At 35.2% G+C, this 18,149-nt stretch overlaps 2 protein-coding genes across 3 annotated transcripts in view; both read left to right on the forward strand.

The window, feature by feature from the left end:
• PHF6 (PHD finger protein 6) overlaps window positions 1-9,382 on the forward strand; it is an 86,778-nt gene extending 77,396 nt beyond the window's left edge. The window contains exon 13 of the mRNA XM_036270496.1: window positions 9,278-9,382. The gene's annotated coding sequence lies outside the window, so the exon portion shown is untranslated. The remainder of the gene's footprint in view (window positions 1-9,277) is intronic.
• Window positions 1-18,149, forward strand: part of HPRT1 (hypoxanthine phosphoribosyltransferase 1) — a 31,874-nt gene that overhangs the window by 1,650 nt on the left and 12,075 nt on the right. For both annotated transcript variants that reach the window (XM_036270502.1, XM_036270503.1), the window contains exons 2-3: window positions 9,278-9,384; window positions 10,739-10,922. In XM_036270502.1, the coding sequence (XP_036126395.1) occupies window positions 9,278-9,384; window positions 10,739-10,922 (291 nt within the window). The remainder of the gene's footprint in view (window positions 1-9,277; window positions 9,385-10,738; window positions 10,923-18,149) is intronic.

Genomic DNA, 18,149 nt, shown 5'->3' on the forward strand with positions numbered 1-18,149 from the left:
AATTAACCACTTGAGCCCTAAAAAAGAAAGGATTCTATTTCTTACTAGGCATCGTGACTGAAGGTAAAGAGCAGTGTTCTTAATGGACTCTGGCCTGGAATTCTGTTGTGTGGCCTTGGGCAACTTACTTCACTTTTTTGAGCTTAAGTGTTATAAGGGAGGAAAAATAATTTTTCTTCTACCCTGCCAAGTTCTTCTGGCTGAACTAATAATCAAATTAATGTTAAGCAGATTAACAGGAGAAAGTGACCAAATTTACTATGTATGTAGATACAGGGGAATAGTTGAGGCTTGTATGTGATCTTGAACAAAGGAGAACGGGGTATCTGTGGTATAGGACTAAAATGTAGGATGGCAATTTAAAGGGAGATGGAATAGTAGATGTTTGGTAAATAAATGTTTGCTGGGCCATCTTTAACAATGGGACACAGAAGCACTGAGCAAAGGGGCCTTGCTAACTTCCTACTTATCACACTTAATTCATATTAAACTATAGTTATCTATGATGAACGCTCTCCTCTATCTAATTTTTTGTAGGCAGTTCCAAGGAAAGTCAAAGGTTTTGCCTGAGTCTTCTGTTTATTGAAAATAACCTGTATAAAATAATATCCTAAAGGGCACAGTTTGAGGTGGCAAACTCTGCTTCCCCTTGGTGTCTTTAGGTATAACTGAAGTGTTAGCTACCTCATGGTGTTATTGAAAAGATCAGAAGATGGTTTATGGGAATCAACAACTTTTGTATGGTCTCTGACTTGGAATAGTGATAATAGCTATAATTATATTTACTTACATAGGCCTGTTTAGTTCTCAAAACAACCCTGTAACAATAATATGATTATTACCATTTTATAGAGGAGGAATCTTTGAAGTCTCAGAGAAGTTCAGTAATTTAACCTCAACATAACATACCTACAATCACACAGTTATTAATAAGAGCTCAGATTCAAACCTAGGTCTTTCTAAGAGCCCATGCACTTAAATGTTGTGCTAGTAGTAGGTATTAAAAAAAGAGTGGGAGCTATTTTTATTCAGTTGTTGAGGAAATCAGATGCTTTTGGCTTAGGAGTATGATGCCTGCCCCGGCATAGGGTGAATCATTATTGCTAAAACTGGCTGATGTTAGTTTTATTTGTGTTTTTGGTTTGTAAATTCCTGCTCCTTTTTTATTTCCTTCCCAGAAATTGTCTGCATATTAGCAATAATGAACACTTACTATGTGTTGGTTACAGTTCTAAGCCCTTTACGTATATTAACTAGTTTGATATTTAGAAAATAATTTATGGGGCTCAGAGAGGTTGAGTAACTTGCCCAAGATCATCCAGCAATTGTAGGATTTGATTCTAAGTTACCTGACCCTAGAGTCTGCCTTTAGCAATTCACTTTTAAGTTAGTAGTGACAATTGTGGATAATTATTTAGTATTACTATGTCTTACTCATTGAGCTAAATATTTCATAGACATTATTGAATGTACTTGTCTCAAAGTTACATAATAGGTGCCTTATGAGGTAGACAAACACTAGTATGACCTTGGAGGCACTAATTGGTGAAGTACCCTGTCCAACATCACTTAGATGAAATTGCTCCCTCCCTCCCCCGATATGCCTGATAACCCATGCTGCCTGCTGGTAACTATCATTGAACTGCCAGGGTAAATTTGGACATACTCTAAGAACAAGCTTCTAGAGTTTTGCAAAGTAATGTGAAACATCAAATATGCATTATATGGATATTATAGCTTCTAAATTTCAGCATGGTAGTACTAGAAATGTAATACTGTACTAACGAGATTCAAATGTTACCCTGCCAATAATTTTTAAAGATTTGATAAAATAGTGCTTTTTTTTTTGGTCCACAACTATCATTTTTCTTTAGAGAGAGGAGGAGGAGAAGAGAGAACAGAGAGATCATTGATGTGAGAGAGGAACATCGAACGGCTGCCTCCTATATGCACCTCAACCGGCATAAAATCTGCAACCCAAGTATGTGCCTTGACTGGGAATTGAACCTGCAACATTTTTTTTTTTTTTGATGTACATGATGATGCTCCAACTAACTGAGCCACCTGGCCAGGGCTGCCCTATCATTTTTATCAATAGGATTTAGACTGTCAGTAGTGTAGACCAAAATTATTCTTTGTGACCACCAAGAAATGGAGCACATCATTTTGGAGGTTTCATTCTACAAATTGAGTAATGTGACACTGTAGATCCATCTTAATTGTTTTCCATTGTTTGTATCTGGGTATTGCAGAAAGTCCATTGTAAGGAGGTGGGACAAAAGACAAAAGGACCAACCAACCATATCAGCAGAGAAGAAGGGCCTTGGAGTTTTCTGTAGTTTATTAGGTAGTAACTGGGCCATGCCATTTTCCCTGTGTGAAGAGATGCTGAAGATGAACTAGCATACTTTTCTTCCTTTCTGTAATTTTATATTGTGTGGATTCAGTAAATTTATATGTTCTGAAAATGTTGACCATCATAATTAGTATCAATATTTTCCTGCCAGTGGTGACCAAATTGCTAGCATTTAGAATAATTTGCTACTAATAAGAATTCAAACAGATACTTCAAATTGCTATGGAAATACTTTCTTCTACACTGTGCTTCTGATATTTGATGGGTATATATTTTCTGTCCAGAATGAGTGTGCTTATTATTACACTGTGCGCACTAATAAAAGGAAACATGATAGTGTTGGATAAAATCATGTCCTTGTACATATAGTAGTTATGAGCCCACTTAGGAATGAATAGACAAGAATGCTGATTTAAATTTTATAATCCTTACATTGTAAACCTTAAAATTCTTCAACCGTTAGAAGGGAGGGCAAGCAAGTTATATATGTAATTTATTTGTAAAAATCTTATAAAATGGGAAGGTGAATATACTACTAGCTTAAATTAATTTTACATTTAGGAATATATGTATCAGTGTTTCATAATTTTGGTTTTATGATACCCTGAGTTATCACGGATTATCCTAAGGGGATGATATATTATCTACTTTGATGTTTTTTGAGAATTTTAAAGTATTTGAGTATAAAAGGTAAAAATATAAAAATATGCCATCTCGTAATTTCTGCCCATTCTAGCAGCTTGGAGATGTTGGTTACTAGGAAAAGAAAATCTGTTTTATCTATTATTGTACATCTTTTAATTCATATAGCTCATTTTAAGACTCACTTCCTCACTTCTATTTAGTCTTGTTTGGACCATGAACATTGTCATTTTTTATTTTTTACCACAAAAAGACTTAAGCAATTCTGATCACAGATGATAAATTGATGTTGCCAAGCGTTGTCTTAGTTCGAGTTAAATTCCTTGCTTACTGTAATTTTATATATCTTTGTAATTAGAATTTTTATGTATAAACCACAAACATTTTTACATACAAAAACCATTGTTGATGTGGCACATAATTATTAAGAATGTGTGATGTCAGTTTTACTGGAAAGTAAAATTATTTTGATAATTATGGTAGCAAAAGTATTGACTTTGATTCCAGACAAAAGGTAGATAGTAATGTTATATTTTTCAGTCTTTCATATTTATAAAAGTACCTGCCTGCATTTTATCATTAACAAGTGTATTTACAAGTAGGTTAGAATTTGAGAGCTGTGTTCTAAAGCTCTGAAAAAAAATACATTCAGATTTCTCAAATGTCTGGGTAAATGGTAAGTAACTCAGAGCTATTAACCTATCCTTTGATTTCCAGTTCAGCCAGAATTGGCAATAATGGGAGAGATACATCTGAAGAGAAATTGCATTTTCATTTGTCACCATTTGTGGCACCTCTAGAGCTCTCTCCCCAAATATTTTGGGTTTGGGTCCTCCCCAAAGCCATTGAGGACTTTCTTTTTTTTTTTTTATCTCTAGCCATTTTATGTTAAGTTCTTGTTATAGACTGAATGTTTGTTTAAGCCCCCCACCAAATGTATTGAAGCCCTAGTATCTGAAATATGATGGTATTTGGAGATGGGGCCTTTGGTAGGTAATTAGGATTAGATAAAGTCATGAGGTTGGGGCCCTTGTCTTTTAAGAAAACAGAGAGCTCCCTCCCTCACCCCTAACCTCCACTCCACTAGAAGAAGATAGCCCCCAAAGTCAAAGGTAGCCATTTACAATTAAGAAAAGAAGCTTCAGAATGAAACCTACTTTGCTGACACCTTGATCTTGGACTTTCCAGCCTCCAAAACTGTGAGAAATAAATTACTGTTCTGTAAGCTACCCAGACTGATATGGCAGCCCAAGCAGACTAATACAATTATTTTAGTAGGTATCATTAATAACCACATGCTTAGACATGTAACATCAAGTCACAAATAAAACAGATGTGACTTACATTCATATAGAAAGTGGATACTGCTTTTGCCTAAGTGACTTAGAAAGCTCTGCTAATTCAGTGTCAGATATGCCAGTCTACTTTACTCAATTTACAACCTAGATAACAGAATATAATGTCTACTTTGAGCTTGGTATTTCTTCAGGAAGGAATAACTGGTGTTGGTGGACCTTGGGTTCCAGATTTATCTTTAGTATATATATAACTGCTCTTGATAATCAAAAGTTTGTGGGCTTGTCAAATTAGATTTGGACACAAATTATAAGCTTTATTGTGCCATATTGTTAGCCCCATGTATGTATGTATGTATGCATGTATGTATGCCTTTTCCACTATATTGCAAACTCTTTGAGCACTATAAATTCATAATCTTTGTATCCCCCTACAAAATATTGCACAGTGCCTTAATCAAGGTGAATGCTGAATGCATTTTGATGTAATTGAATATATTGAAATCCCTTCCTATCAAAGCAGCTACTGGATTGTTAACTAATCCATATTAGATGGGGTTAATTAATATCAGATGTTAATCAATATCAGATGGGACAAATAAAGGCTAGAAAGTTTAAAGTCCACCAAGTGTATTTCTCTCTAGCTTTTGTAGAGATTGAGGTCATTGGGCCTGTTTAATATGAAGCTTTAGTGCTTGGGATGATTACAAGTTCCTGTTTATTGAATTGTATCTTATTTTGTTATTTCTTCTCTGTGGTCCAGGTGCAAGTGAGGCTTCTGAGTGAGTTTGAGTGTCCCCTTAAACTCTCACAATACTTAGCAGTGTGACATTCTGTCTTATGGTTATTCATGTACATGTCATGTCTTTTACTACACTGTACACTCTTTTAAGGTAGCTGTATCTATGCTCTTTGAAGGTAGCTGTGTGAGTGTTTACTTAATCCTCTCTAGTATGTAAAACATAGTAGGTACTCAAATATTTGAATATTGGTAATAATATAGGTTCTGAATAAGGCCCTCAATATTTAAAATTAGTATTCTACTATTTGATCATTAACCACGAGTTTAAAATACTTGGGTTTTTTTTATTAAATGTGAAATTGGTGCCTTGTCATCATTTAAATAAGTTGCTCCTTATTTAACTTTATATTTGAAACATCCATGAGCAGACAATAGTATAATAAACCCTCATGTACCCATTGCCCAATTCAGACAACTATATATCCATGGACAATCATACATTTCTTAAATTAGGATCCCCATAAATATACCCTATTTATTTATAATGAATTATAATGAAGTTGTGAATACATGCCTAAAGTACTTCAAGTGATGCAAGTTTTATAAATTCTCATTTTTGCCTTTTAGGAAGAATTATATTAACTTTTTTTTTTATGCTTGGTCTAACAAATTAACCCCTTGACATTAAATGTGACATAGATCTAATTGTTTTGATTGAAAATAAATTTTTTTAATTGGAAATTAATTTGGTGTGTTGACAGAGATAGAATTCCTACCTTGGGGTATATCCCTGCTGATCTGTCTGTAGTAGACTCATGTCTGGGATGAACTCTGGGCAGAATTCATATTGGTTTTGATTAAAACAAAAAAGACTCTGGCCTGGCCTGGCCCATGTGGCTCAGCGGTTGAACGTTGACCCATGTACCAAGAGGTTACCAGTTTGATTCTCAGTGAGAACACATGCCCTCGTTGTGGGCCCAGTCCCCACTTGGGGCATGCAGGAGGCAGTCAGTTGATGTTCTCTCTCATCGATGTTTCTCTCTCTCCCTCTCCCTTCCTCTCTCTCTAAAAGCAATAGAGAAAAAAAAATTAAAGAAAAGACTGACCCAGCCAGTGTGGGTCAGTGGTTGAGTGTTGACCCATGCACCAAGAGGTCGCCAGTTCGATTTCAGGTCAGGGCACATGCCCAGGTTGTGGTCCAAATTTCCAGTGGGGGGGCATGCTGGAGGCAGCCAATCGATATTCTCTCTTGTTGATGTTTCTATCTTTCGCTTTCCTTTCCTCTCTCTCTAAAATCAATAAAGAAAAAAAAAATTTTTAAGACTCTGGAAGTTCTTAGGCTGTTTGCAAAACCTGTAGCCAGGTACTGAGCCATTTTTACAGAAGCAGTAGTCTTTACAAGTGTTGCATATTTCAGGTCCCGGGTGGGTCCTGGTTTATGCTTGTGGCAGAAGCAATGAGTAACTAGGAGCAAGGGGTAAACTTCATGGAAGCCATTTTGGCATTATGGATCTTGATTTTAAAGCACTATGAAATGGTGCATTCTCATGCATGTCAGGTAGTAGCAGATATATTCTGATGAGCCTGAAATGAATATTCGTTTATCCTTTCATCTATAGGATCTTACAAGTTCTTTCTTCTTTTCCTGAAACTTGAACTAAATTTCAGTATATAACATTTATAAGTAGTGCCCTGGCCAATTTGGCTCAGCGGTTGAGCGTTGGCCTGTGGACCAGAGAGTCCCGGGTTTGATTCCCGCTAGGGGCATGTACCACAAAAATAAAAAATAAAAATAAATAAATAAATAAAATTTATAAGTAGTACTTGCTGCTATAAAATACTCTTGAAATGCTACCATAGGTAACAGAAATATCCCATTTCCATTATTTTTATAGTGAATATTTTGAAATGAGCATGATATATTAGCACTTCCTCTATGAAGATCTGGCATAATCTTCCCCCCCCCCAAAATATAATTTTTTTCTGCTTATGAAAAGAATACATGTTTGTTTAAAAACAAGTCAGTAGTGACTTTCGACTGCCCTCAGACCAGCTGCCAAGCGATTGTCTGTGCAATACTTACTGCTGCAGGACCATGCCCATGGGCATGTCCTGGTCTACCTACCTGAATCGCAGCCAGCCTCCTGGCCACATGCATATACTGAAGCATTGTGTAGGTACTACCAGCCTGACATTACTGTACCTACATTTCCACCAAAGTCTGGAGAATACGAAACAGAGCTTTTGAGAGACTGAAAGTGAGAAAACGTGAACCTCAAATTTCTCAGAATGGAATTAAGAATTCTGTGAATAATCTTATAAATATTAAATATATTTTTTTAAAATTTACTGAAAGCCAAGCTACTTGTCTGTAAGCACCTACCTAACACGATGCCGATTTAAAGAGAAGAGGTACTCAATAGGTATTAACAGATACATTAAGATTTAATTATGCTTTGACCAATATTTCTTTTTTTAATATGTTTTTATTGATTTTAGAGAGAGAAGAAGGGAAAGGGAGAGAGAGAGAGAGCAAGAAACATCGATCAGCTGCCTCCTTCATGCCCCTTTCTGGGGATTGAGCCCACGACTCAGGCATGTGCCCTGACCTGGAATCCAGCCAGTGATCTTTTGGTGCATGGGACGACCCTCAACCAACTGCCAGAGCTCATATCATTAGCTTCTTGAATGTGATTTGGAAGGTATTTTGTCTTGAATATCATGTGAGAATAGAGTATTATAATTCTGGTTTACTTCTTTGAATAATCATTAAATATATGGTGAGTAAGAATTACAAATCAACCATAATAAAAACCTTGAAATTGAAAGTGAAAAAAAGTTAATATTAAAGTGTAGAAATTGGCAAGTACCCATTTCTTATATTTGACCATTGTTTGGTATATTCTTTCATAGCCACCTACCCTTCCTTCCTTTTTCTCTCCCTTCCCTCCCTCCCTCCTTCTCTTCCTTTTTTATATTTTGTATTACAGTTTTTTGTTTATAGATCTTATTTTCATATATCTTTTAAATTTTTCCATAATTTTTATATGTATGCATAAAAATACATACTGCCAAAAATGATTTATAAGAAATACTTGAATTTTTAAAGAAAGCAACATATACTCATTGAAGAAAATTTTGAATATATGGTGTAAGGAACTAAGTAAAATCTCTGTAACTCCCCTCCCCAAGATAATAGTTTTCATGATTGTGTTATATAGTTTCTGTGTGTATAGCTGCATGTATAATATTTATAAAACTAATCATTGTACATTTTGCCACTGCGGGTACCACATCATTAATGTTATTAAATATTTTGTATGCCAGGGATTGGGAATACCAAAACAACCAATATATGGTCCTACTCAAACCATCTTGAAGTTTGTAGTAGGAAGACACCTCATGAGTGGATTATAAAAATTTCAGACTTCTGCCCTGGCCAGTTTGGCTCAGCGGTTAGAGCGTCGGCCTGCGGTCTGGATAGACCCGGGTTCGGTTCCCTCCCGCTAAGGGCACGTACTTCGGTTGCAGTTTGTCCCCGGCCCTGGTTGGTCGTGCGGGTGGCAGCCACTCGATGTGTCCCTTCACGTCGATGTTTCTGTTTGTCTCTCTCTTCCTCTCTCTCCCTCCCACTCTATCTGTACAAAAAATGGAAAAATATTCTCGGGTGAGGATAAAAAAAAATAAAATAAAAAATAAAACTTTCAGACTTCTAGGAGTTTGGGTTTTCAAGAAATCACTTAGTTTTTACATTTTTTTTTTCCTATTTTGAGATGAGAGAGGGTATTTGCATTTGGTATAGGAAACAGCACTTTTTCTTTGTTCGGAGTGCTATTTTAATTTGATAAACTACAGTGTGTTAAGGTTTTTTTAAAACTATATTTTCAAACATACTCAGAAGTGGAGATGGAGAGAATATTATGAGTTCCTATACACTCATCACCCATGTTTAAAATATTACTAACATTTGCCACATTTGTCTTAGCTCTTTAAAGTTTTATTTAACGAACGAAAGAAATTTTCATATCCTGTCATTTTACTTCTGCAAACTTAATTATTCATCTTTAAAACATATGGTTGATTTCTGATATAACTATAATTCATTATCGCACCAGAAAGTTACAGAAAGCTCTTGATACCTGATTAAATTTCTCTGATAGGCTAAGGTTTTTAACATCTAAATCCAATCATTTGTTTGTACCCTGTAATGCTGTCATTCAAACAGCCATATTTCTTTTTCAGATTAGTGATGATGAACCAGGTTATGACCTGGATTTATTTTGTATACCTAATCATTATGCTGAGGATTTGGAAAAGGTGTTTATTCCTCATGGACTAATTATGGACAGGTTAGTAAGATCTTAAATTGAAGTTTTTGTTTTATATTAATTTCAGGTGTCAGCAGCTATTTCAAGTAGTTGATATTTGACCATAAACTAGACCAGCTTGTCAAATAATAGATGTGTTTTTTTTTCTTAATTTTAAAATCCCTCTTTACAAAAAGGCAGGGAGGGCTTACGAATTACCCAGCATAAGTCGTAGCAAACTGGAATCTGTAGGGAGTAAAGTAAACATTGAAAGGAGATTGGAAGAATGAACTTTAGTCAATCTTTGATTTCTCAACCCTGAACAGGGTAATGGGCTGGGACTGAATCACATGAAGGCAAGGTCAGATTTTGATTATTATGCACATCTAGCTTGAAATGTTCCCCTTAAATGAATTGCACTGAAAAACTTTATTTAAATACTGGCCTTGTGTGTAAGGTTATTTTAGCTTTGATTTTTAAAATTATAATATCAATACATGTATATTATGAAATTCTAACTGTAGAGGCTATAAATAAGAGTAGCGTTCTCTCAGCCTGTGGTGCATATTTTCTCCCTACTATGGGCTATGCACATATAGTATATGCAAATGTACACATGTATTTTAACACATGGGTATGTACTATCATATAGGTCTAAAATTTATTGTACATTTTTTTCATATGAGTATATCCAGAGCTATCCCATATACTTAAATTTTTTCTTTATTGATGTTTAGAGAGAGAGGAAGGGAAAGGGCGAGAGAGATAGAAACATCAATGAGAGAGAACATCGATTTATCCCATATATTTTAAAGGTTGCATAGCATTCCATTTTCTAGCTGTACCATAAGTAATGTAACCAGTCCCCTATTGATGGATATGCAAGATTTTTCCATTGTTCTTGCTTTTGTAGACCATACTAGAAGGAAACATCATTTTATACATGTGTGGGCACTTGTTCAACTTTATTCATGTGGAAATTCTGGGTCAAGTGGAAGGTGTATTAGTGTTTTGATATTGCCAAATTATCCTCTACAAAGTTATGTTAATCTGTACTCCCAATGGTATATGAGAGTACTGTTTTCTTCACAATTTCTTCTAATATTGTATATTGTCAGGTGAATTTCATTTAACTAGAATTTGCTAATCTGATAGGTAAAAATGGTATCTCATATTAAATTGCATTACAAATTTATTATGAATGTTATAGTGTACCTCGTTTTTGAAGGTTTTTAAAATTTTTGTCTTTGCTTTATGAAGCAAGGATATACTTCATGGGGGCAAAAGATGTATTTTGTGGGAGTTAATGCTTAAGGGATGTTTGTTATAAAGTTTAAGTTTATTTCTATTATAGTGTAATTTAATTTATGTTAAATTCCTTATTTTATTTCTGTAGGACCGAACGGCTTGCTCGAGATGTGATGAAGGAGATGGGAGGCCATCACATTGTAGCCCTCTGTGTGCTCAAGGGAGGGTATAAATTCTTTGCTGATCTGCTGGATTACATCAAAGCACTGAACAGAAATAGTGATAGATCTATTCCTATGACTGTAGATTTTATCAGACTGAAGAGCTACTGTGTAAGTATATTTAATATATATGTATATTCAATAAAAAAATGGCAACTATATAACTATAGGTTTTCCTGTATGTTTCTGAAGCTTTGCAAACTATATTTGCATGTTCATTTCACTTGGTCACAGTGAGATTTTCTAATATATTCACTAGTCCCTTCCTTCCTTCCCTCCCTCCCTCCCTCCCTCCCTCCCTCCCTCCCTCCCTTCCTTCCTTCCTTCCTTCCTTCCTTCCTTCCTTCCTTCCTTCCTTCTTCCCTCCCTCCCTTCATTTTTATTCTCACCCAAGGACATTTTTGCATTTATCTCCAGATAGAGCGGGTGGGAGAGAGGGAGAGAAACATTGACTGGTTACCACCCACATGACACCAACTGGGGCCGGGGACAAACTGCATCTGAGGTACGTGCCCCTGGCCTAGCCTAGCGGCAACCGAACTCGGGTCTCTCTGGTCCTGGGGCTAATGCTCTAACTGCTGAGCCAAACCGCCCAGGGTTCACTAGTACTTTATATCCAAGTGAATATTTTCTTTTTCAAACTAGGTTATATACTTATTTTTAAGGTTTTTTATTATTTTTTTTGTTTTTTGTAGGTTTTTTTTTTAACCCTCATCCGAGGATACTTTTTCACTTATCTTCAGATAGAGTGGGGGAAGGAGGGAGGGAGGAGAGAGAGAGAGAGAGAGAGAGAGAGAGAGAGAGAGAGAGAGAGAGAGAGAGAGAGAAGACATAGAAACATGAATGTGAAAGAGACACATCAGTTGGTTGCCTCCTGCACAATCTCGACCAGGGCCGGGACCAAACCGCAACCAAGGTACGTGCCCTTGACTAGAATCGAATCCGCGACTCTTTGTTCCATGGGCGGATGCTCTAACTACTGAGCCAAACCTGTCAGGGCTGTATTTTGGAGTTTTTAAAACCCTTTATAAGAATTGGTTTTGGGACTTGGTTGATACTTGTTTGACTATATTTACTGGTGGCAGATATCTTCTCTGGAGCTAGATTGGTTTGTGGGGAAGTCAAAAGGCATTTGGAGCTAGGTCTGATAAATAAAGTAGGTTAACAATTATTTCCTACAAAGCACATATGGAGAGAGAGTATTGGCACATTGAAGAAACCACTTTTGATTCACAGTCACTGTGCCAATGTTACACTATCTCAAATGCTTCAGAATATTGACACTGAATGAACCAAAATCAGTGTGATCTTTGCACATGAATTTCATCATTGACAATTTCTTTGATCATGTGAATGTTTGATTTTTATTATTTCATACTGATGCATTGTGTCTGGTTGCAAGTTGGCAGAGTAGTTCCTGTGAGTTACTGTTTTCCTTAATAATGGGCTTTCTCCTTGCTTGTTCAAAGGTTAGAATAAATGCCCAGTCTTTGCTATTTCATGAATCAGTATTGTAGTACATCTTCGTAGAAATTCACCTTTTGTTTGCATTTTCATTGAGAATAAGACCACATTTAAATTTCAACTTTATTCTCTTTGTTAATCATCTCTTTGACTCAAGTCTTTGACCTTTTTCACATTTTCATCAGTTCATTGGGTGATTAAAATGATTAACCACTTAAGTATTATATATATAAACTTTTTCCCTGTCTCACTAAAACCCTTTATGCGCATATATCATGTCCTTACTTTGTATTTATAAGCTCCTTTTAACTTGTTAGAGTCTTGTTTGAATTAAAGAGTTGTTTAAATATAAAATTTGGATTTTTACTGAACAGAAGTTATTTATTTATTTTGCTGGTTTACACTCAGATTTCATTTTAGGCCGTACAGCTGCCCAATTTTTAATATATTGTTGCTTAGAGTCAAAATATGTACTTAGAGTCCCATGGTATGATTTCTCTTTGATCTTTTTAAGCACCCCACCCACACATAAAAAGTAATCTTGTTACTTTATGACTGATTCTTTATTCCTCTGGGACTTTGGGCAGAAAGTTCTTTCTTTGAAAAGAAAATTTGTAAAAACAAGTGAGGGGACTTTAATATTTTCTTTTTAAAGGTATTTTATAGCTGTAAGAGCAATTTGAAGCAAAGGAACACTGACATTTTAAGTCCATTTTCTACATTTAGTTTTTCTTTTTCTCCTTAGTTTTAAATCTTAGAGGATTATTAAGCTGAATTCCTCAACTGATAAAAAGTGTGAAATTTTAAACATAAGCAAAGCAAATTTTTAGGTTAATTATCACATAGAAGAAAATAACATTTGTTCTGTTTTATGTGAAACTCTGTGTATATTTACTGCTAAGCAATAGAAATTAAGAATACCATCCATCCACATATTTTAATTTTTCAGTTTGTCATGGAAGATATTCACATGTCCATAAAAATCACATACACACACACACACACACACACACACACACGTAACTTAATTTGATAAAGTTGTAAAATGGAAATTTAAATTTTTTTGCAGTATATTGATGTTAGTGTAGTTTTATATGCTAATCTTGACTTCTTTGAAATAGTGAATTAAACATTGACTGATCTGTACTATTTCTAAAGAAATGCTCAATGAACTATGAAAATAGTCCTGGAATATATAAAGAGCCATAGGAATGTCAACACACCCCTCTGGTTTTTCTTCAAAATAAAAATTGCATTTTTCTGATTATAAACACATTTATTATAAAAACATACAACCACAAAAATTATAAAGGAATTAAATCACCCTAAATTCTACTACTATTTTTATTCCTAATATTTTAAAGAACTTTTTCTTTGAATACACACACATACATGTATATTATAATTTACTGTTTATCAAAGAAGCTAGGCAGGATTTTCTTTGCTTAGTACCTAGATAGGAAATTGACGGGATTTCAAATACCATATTTCATTAATTCAAAGATATCACTGATTTTAAGACTTACCACTCTTTTTTGTACTGCTAAAGAAAAAGACACTGAGTTATGGTAGTACGTTGTGATTAGTTGTAATATGTCAGTTTCTGAAGTATGAAAATGTGAATGTGCATCTTAGAACAATGAAATATTAGTACAGTGTATTCAATGCCCTTTTCTATACCTAAAGCTCTGATTTTCAGAAAAATTAAACAATTGAAAAGTATGCAAATGTATTTTCTCTATTGTGAGTTCAATTTTGTAGTTTTTTTTTTTTTTTTTTTAAGTAAAACAGCTTAATGAAAAATAATGAAGCCTAGCCCTGGCCGGTTTGGCTCAGAGGTTGGAGCATCGGCCTGTGGACCAGAGAGTCCCAGATTCGGTTTCCGCTAGGGGCACGTACCACAAAAATAAATAAATAATGAAGCCTCAAAGGGAAAGTTGTCAGACAAGTAAATTTTTTGTCAGAATGTTTTTGTGTGGGCCTTAACCAAAGGGAAAATTAGCCTGATTTTTGAGTTATGGGTTATTATCTCCATGTACAGTTGAGAACAGTGAGGTGTGGAGGGGTTAAGTGCCTTGCTCAAGACCATACAGGTCTTTGATTTGAACCCAAGTCTTTAACTCTGTGTAGAACTCAGTCTTATTTAGGAAAACTTTTAACTGACTTGGATCCTCTAATATGGGCTTCCTATTATTTCTTCATTCTCTGCTCGTCATAAGTTTTGCATGCAAACAAAACATTTTGCCAACTATGGAATGTTTCCCTCAGTTCACAAAACTATAACTTTCAGTATTGATCTTACAAGTTGCTTTATTAGTAACTTGATTAGGCTATCTTTTTAATATATCAAAGATGCAAATTACTTTATAGTAATTTATAATTTGTAAGAAGTTTGCTAAGTGAGCTTGTTAAAGAAAGTGCGGAAAATATTGCAGTAATTTCTTTGTGTTTCTTAGAAGAGGTCAGTAGCTTTAAGTCTGACCATTTTTCTGTATTTAGTCAATTGCTTTGAGGTATGCCTTTCTCTCCAGAATAGTTGAAGTTAAATATAAGTGTACCACTTTGAATTTGACACTAAATAACATAAAGCTAATTTTCTATAAATCTATGTCTGTATATATGTATATAAAGCTGATGAAGTGATTTATACCTTTCTCCTACTGTTTGAATTAAGACCATAGACATGGGTGGGGGAAAGAATTTGTTTAGTTTAAACTGGCAGGAATGGAGATATGTATTATCCATTGTATAAGGAAACTTTAACAGAACTAGGGTCAAAATTACACTTTCTAGCCCTTTCCTGTGGATTTTCACTTAGATGTAATCCTTGTCAGGCAACTAATATTTTGTACAAGCACATTGATTCTTAGAACATAAAGACAGTGTTCAAGTTTGGTCCCATGAAACCATAGATTTTGTAAAAAATTCAAGGAATAGATTAATTCATTTCATTAATTCATTTAGCAAACACGTATTGATTATCTGTTGTAGTTTATTTTACATGTTTATTTTATCAGATCCTAGTCCCAAATCAGACATGGAATGAAAATCATAAAGCTAGGATGCAATAATTTCTGAAGGTTTGAAAGTGGTATACTTGAAAATATCAGGTATTAAATATCAGTATTAACTTTCAAACTTTTTTCTAGTGTTATATTAAGCTAAATGGTATCTTTGGTTTGATTAGAGCAGTGCTGACGAATAGAACTTTCTCTGTGATGAGATAGTCTATATCTGTGCTGTCTAATACAGAGCCACTAGCCACATGTGGCTGTTGAGCACTTGAAATACAGTATGTCTTGTACAACAGAGGAACTGAATTTTTAATTTTATTTAAGTTTACGTAATTGCCACATGTGCTTAGTGGCTACTGTATTGAATAGTTCAAGGGCCCTGGTACATCAGCATATTTTAAAACATATAATAGCTTTTTTTGAAGGAATGTGTTTTTTTTTAAAGAACTCAGAAAATGCAGGTAAATAAATTAACTTATTATCTGGACATATGTCCTTTTAGATTTACTGTTTTCTGCTTATCATTTTAGAAAATTGGATATCAGCCATTATTCATCTGAGGTGCAGTCTACCTCTCTAAAAGTGTATGATTGGAATATTCTCACTTTTGTTGATATTTGATCAGGGAATAGGAAAACAGTTAAAGGACAGAGGATGATTGAGATTATGATGTGAAGGGAAAACATGACTGAGTGTGGTGGACTTGCCCAGCTGGATGTAGAGGGAATAACTTTTCCCCAATAATTTTATTCTAGGGTCCTGAAAGAATGATTTGAAGGTCACTGGAAAAAGCAAGCTCTGCATAGTGCTAAGCCACTAAATACTAAGCCCAGACTTTCTACCTTACTAATACTCCTAGTCTTGCCCTCTTGGGACCCCAGCCTTGGTGATTGGACTCTCTGCATCTTCTTATGATTTCAAACTTTTTGTTTCAGCAGTTCTTTTGCCAGCCCATTCATTATGTGTGTTTTTTTTTCCATTTATCCTTATTGTTGAAAGTATTACAGATGTCCCCCTCATTTTCCCCCATTGACTCCCTCCTCCCCTCCTTTCACCACACTGTTGTCTGTGTCTATTGATTATGCATATATGCATATAAATTATTTGGTTATCTCTTCCCTCTGAGGTTCATCAGTCTGTTCCCTGCTTCCATGACTCTTGGTGTGTTTTGTTTATCAGTTTATTTTGTTCATTAGGTTCTGCATATAAGTAAGATCATGTGATACTTGTCTTTCTCTGACTGGCTTATTTCACTTAGCATAATACTCTCCAGGTCCCTGTATACTGTCTCAAAGGGTAAGAGATCCTTCCTTTTTATAGCTGCATAGTATTCAATCATGTAAATGCACAGCTTTCTTTCTTTTTGTATACCAAGGTGCAGTCCTTGTTACTACTTAGAGGTTTTCAAAATTTCTAGTGATACACAAATATAAATTCAAGTTACTTTCTATTTATCTTCTTATTTTTCCACCTGGACTCAAGCAAGGTAGACAAAATGGAAACACAGTTGCTAAGGGTATGTATCTGTAGACCCAAATTGCTTCTCTGGGAGTTTTATGTAGTTGACAGTGACACTCTGATTTTAGAACAGATAGGGCTTTCTGGCTGGTAGGAATGAGGAGGTAGAATGATAGAGATAAAGGAAGAGCAACTAGGGACTGGAGAGGGGGTCTCTCCCCTCTACTGTGCCAGTTCCATTATCTCAAGGTGAAGCAGGGATACACAGTGGGAAGCTTGTTTCAGACAGGAATGGAGGGAAAGAAGGACATTTTTCTTGTGGGGTAATTGATCCGTGGAGGTCAATTATGTGTAATTTGGGCACTTATTACCTGTATTCTAGCACATTGGACTGAAACATTTTTCTTAAATGAATCTTATTTATTCGCTAGCCTCCATTTAAAAGATGGTTATGTTTCCATGACAGAAGCCTCAGAAGAGACATGATTTAAGCTAAAAACCATAGGGCAAACAGGAATGTGGAAATGTGGGTGCTAGTGGAGCAACAGTCTTGAATGCTTAGAGTTCTCTTGTCTCTTACCCTATCATCATAACCTTTTTAATCCCAGGGATTTTTCTGTCTCCATGCTTTTTTAAAAAAATTTTTTTCTTTATTGATTTGAGAGAGAGAGATAGAAACATTGATGAGAGAGAACATCGATTGGCCACCTCCTGCATGGGCCCTGACAGAGATTCAAACTGGTGACCTCTTGGTACATGGATTGCCACTCAACCAGTGAGCCACACCACCAGCCATGCTTTTTAGTTTTCAGATCTTTACTCCTTTTCTTTGTAAGCGTCTATTGAAGTTGGATTGTTATACCAAATTTCTACAGAAGATGTCACTGTTTAACTTGATTTACAATGTAAATCATTTAGTATGAGTCACTCATTTAAAAGATTTGGGTTTTGTAAAATTTTTTGCTATTAATCAGTTCTTTGTATTTGAAAATCTGGGTTTAAGTTCATTAGCATAAAGGGCATACATAATTTCCTTAAGATGAGAAGTAATAGGCAAGATTTTTTTAACTGATTTTTTTTTTTTTTTTTTTTTTTTTTTTTTTTTAGAGAGAGAGAAACATCTATCAGCCGCCTCTTGCAAATCCCTTACTGGGGCTTGAGCCCACAACCTGGGCATGTTCCCTGACTGGGAATCAAACCAGGACCTCTCAGTCCATGGGACAATGCTCAAGCCACTGAGCTGCACCGGCTGGGCTGTAAGATATTGCTTTATATCAGAAGTCATATGTCTTTAGTTTGTAACACTGAACAAACAGTATTGGCCCATTGGTGTTTTTTCCGAAATGACACTCCATAAAAAATGGACATGTATATAGAAGCATATGACAAAAATAGAATTAAA

This window comes from Molossus molossus, unplaced genomic scaffold, assembly GCF_014108415.1.
Source record: "Molossus molossus isolate mMolMol1 unplaced genomic scaffold, mMolMol1.p scaffold_m16_p_2, whole genome shotgun sequence".
Classification (NCBI taxonomy): Eukaryota; Metazoa; Chordata; class Mammalia; order Chiroptera; family Molossidae; genus Molossus; species Molossus molossus.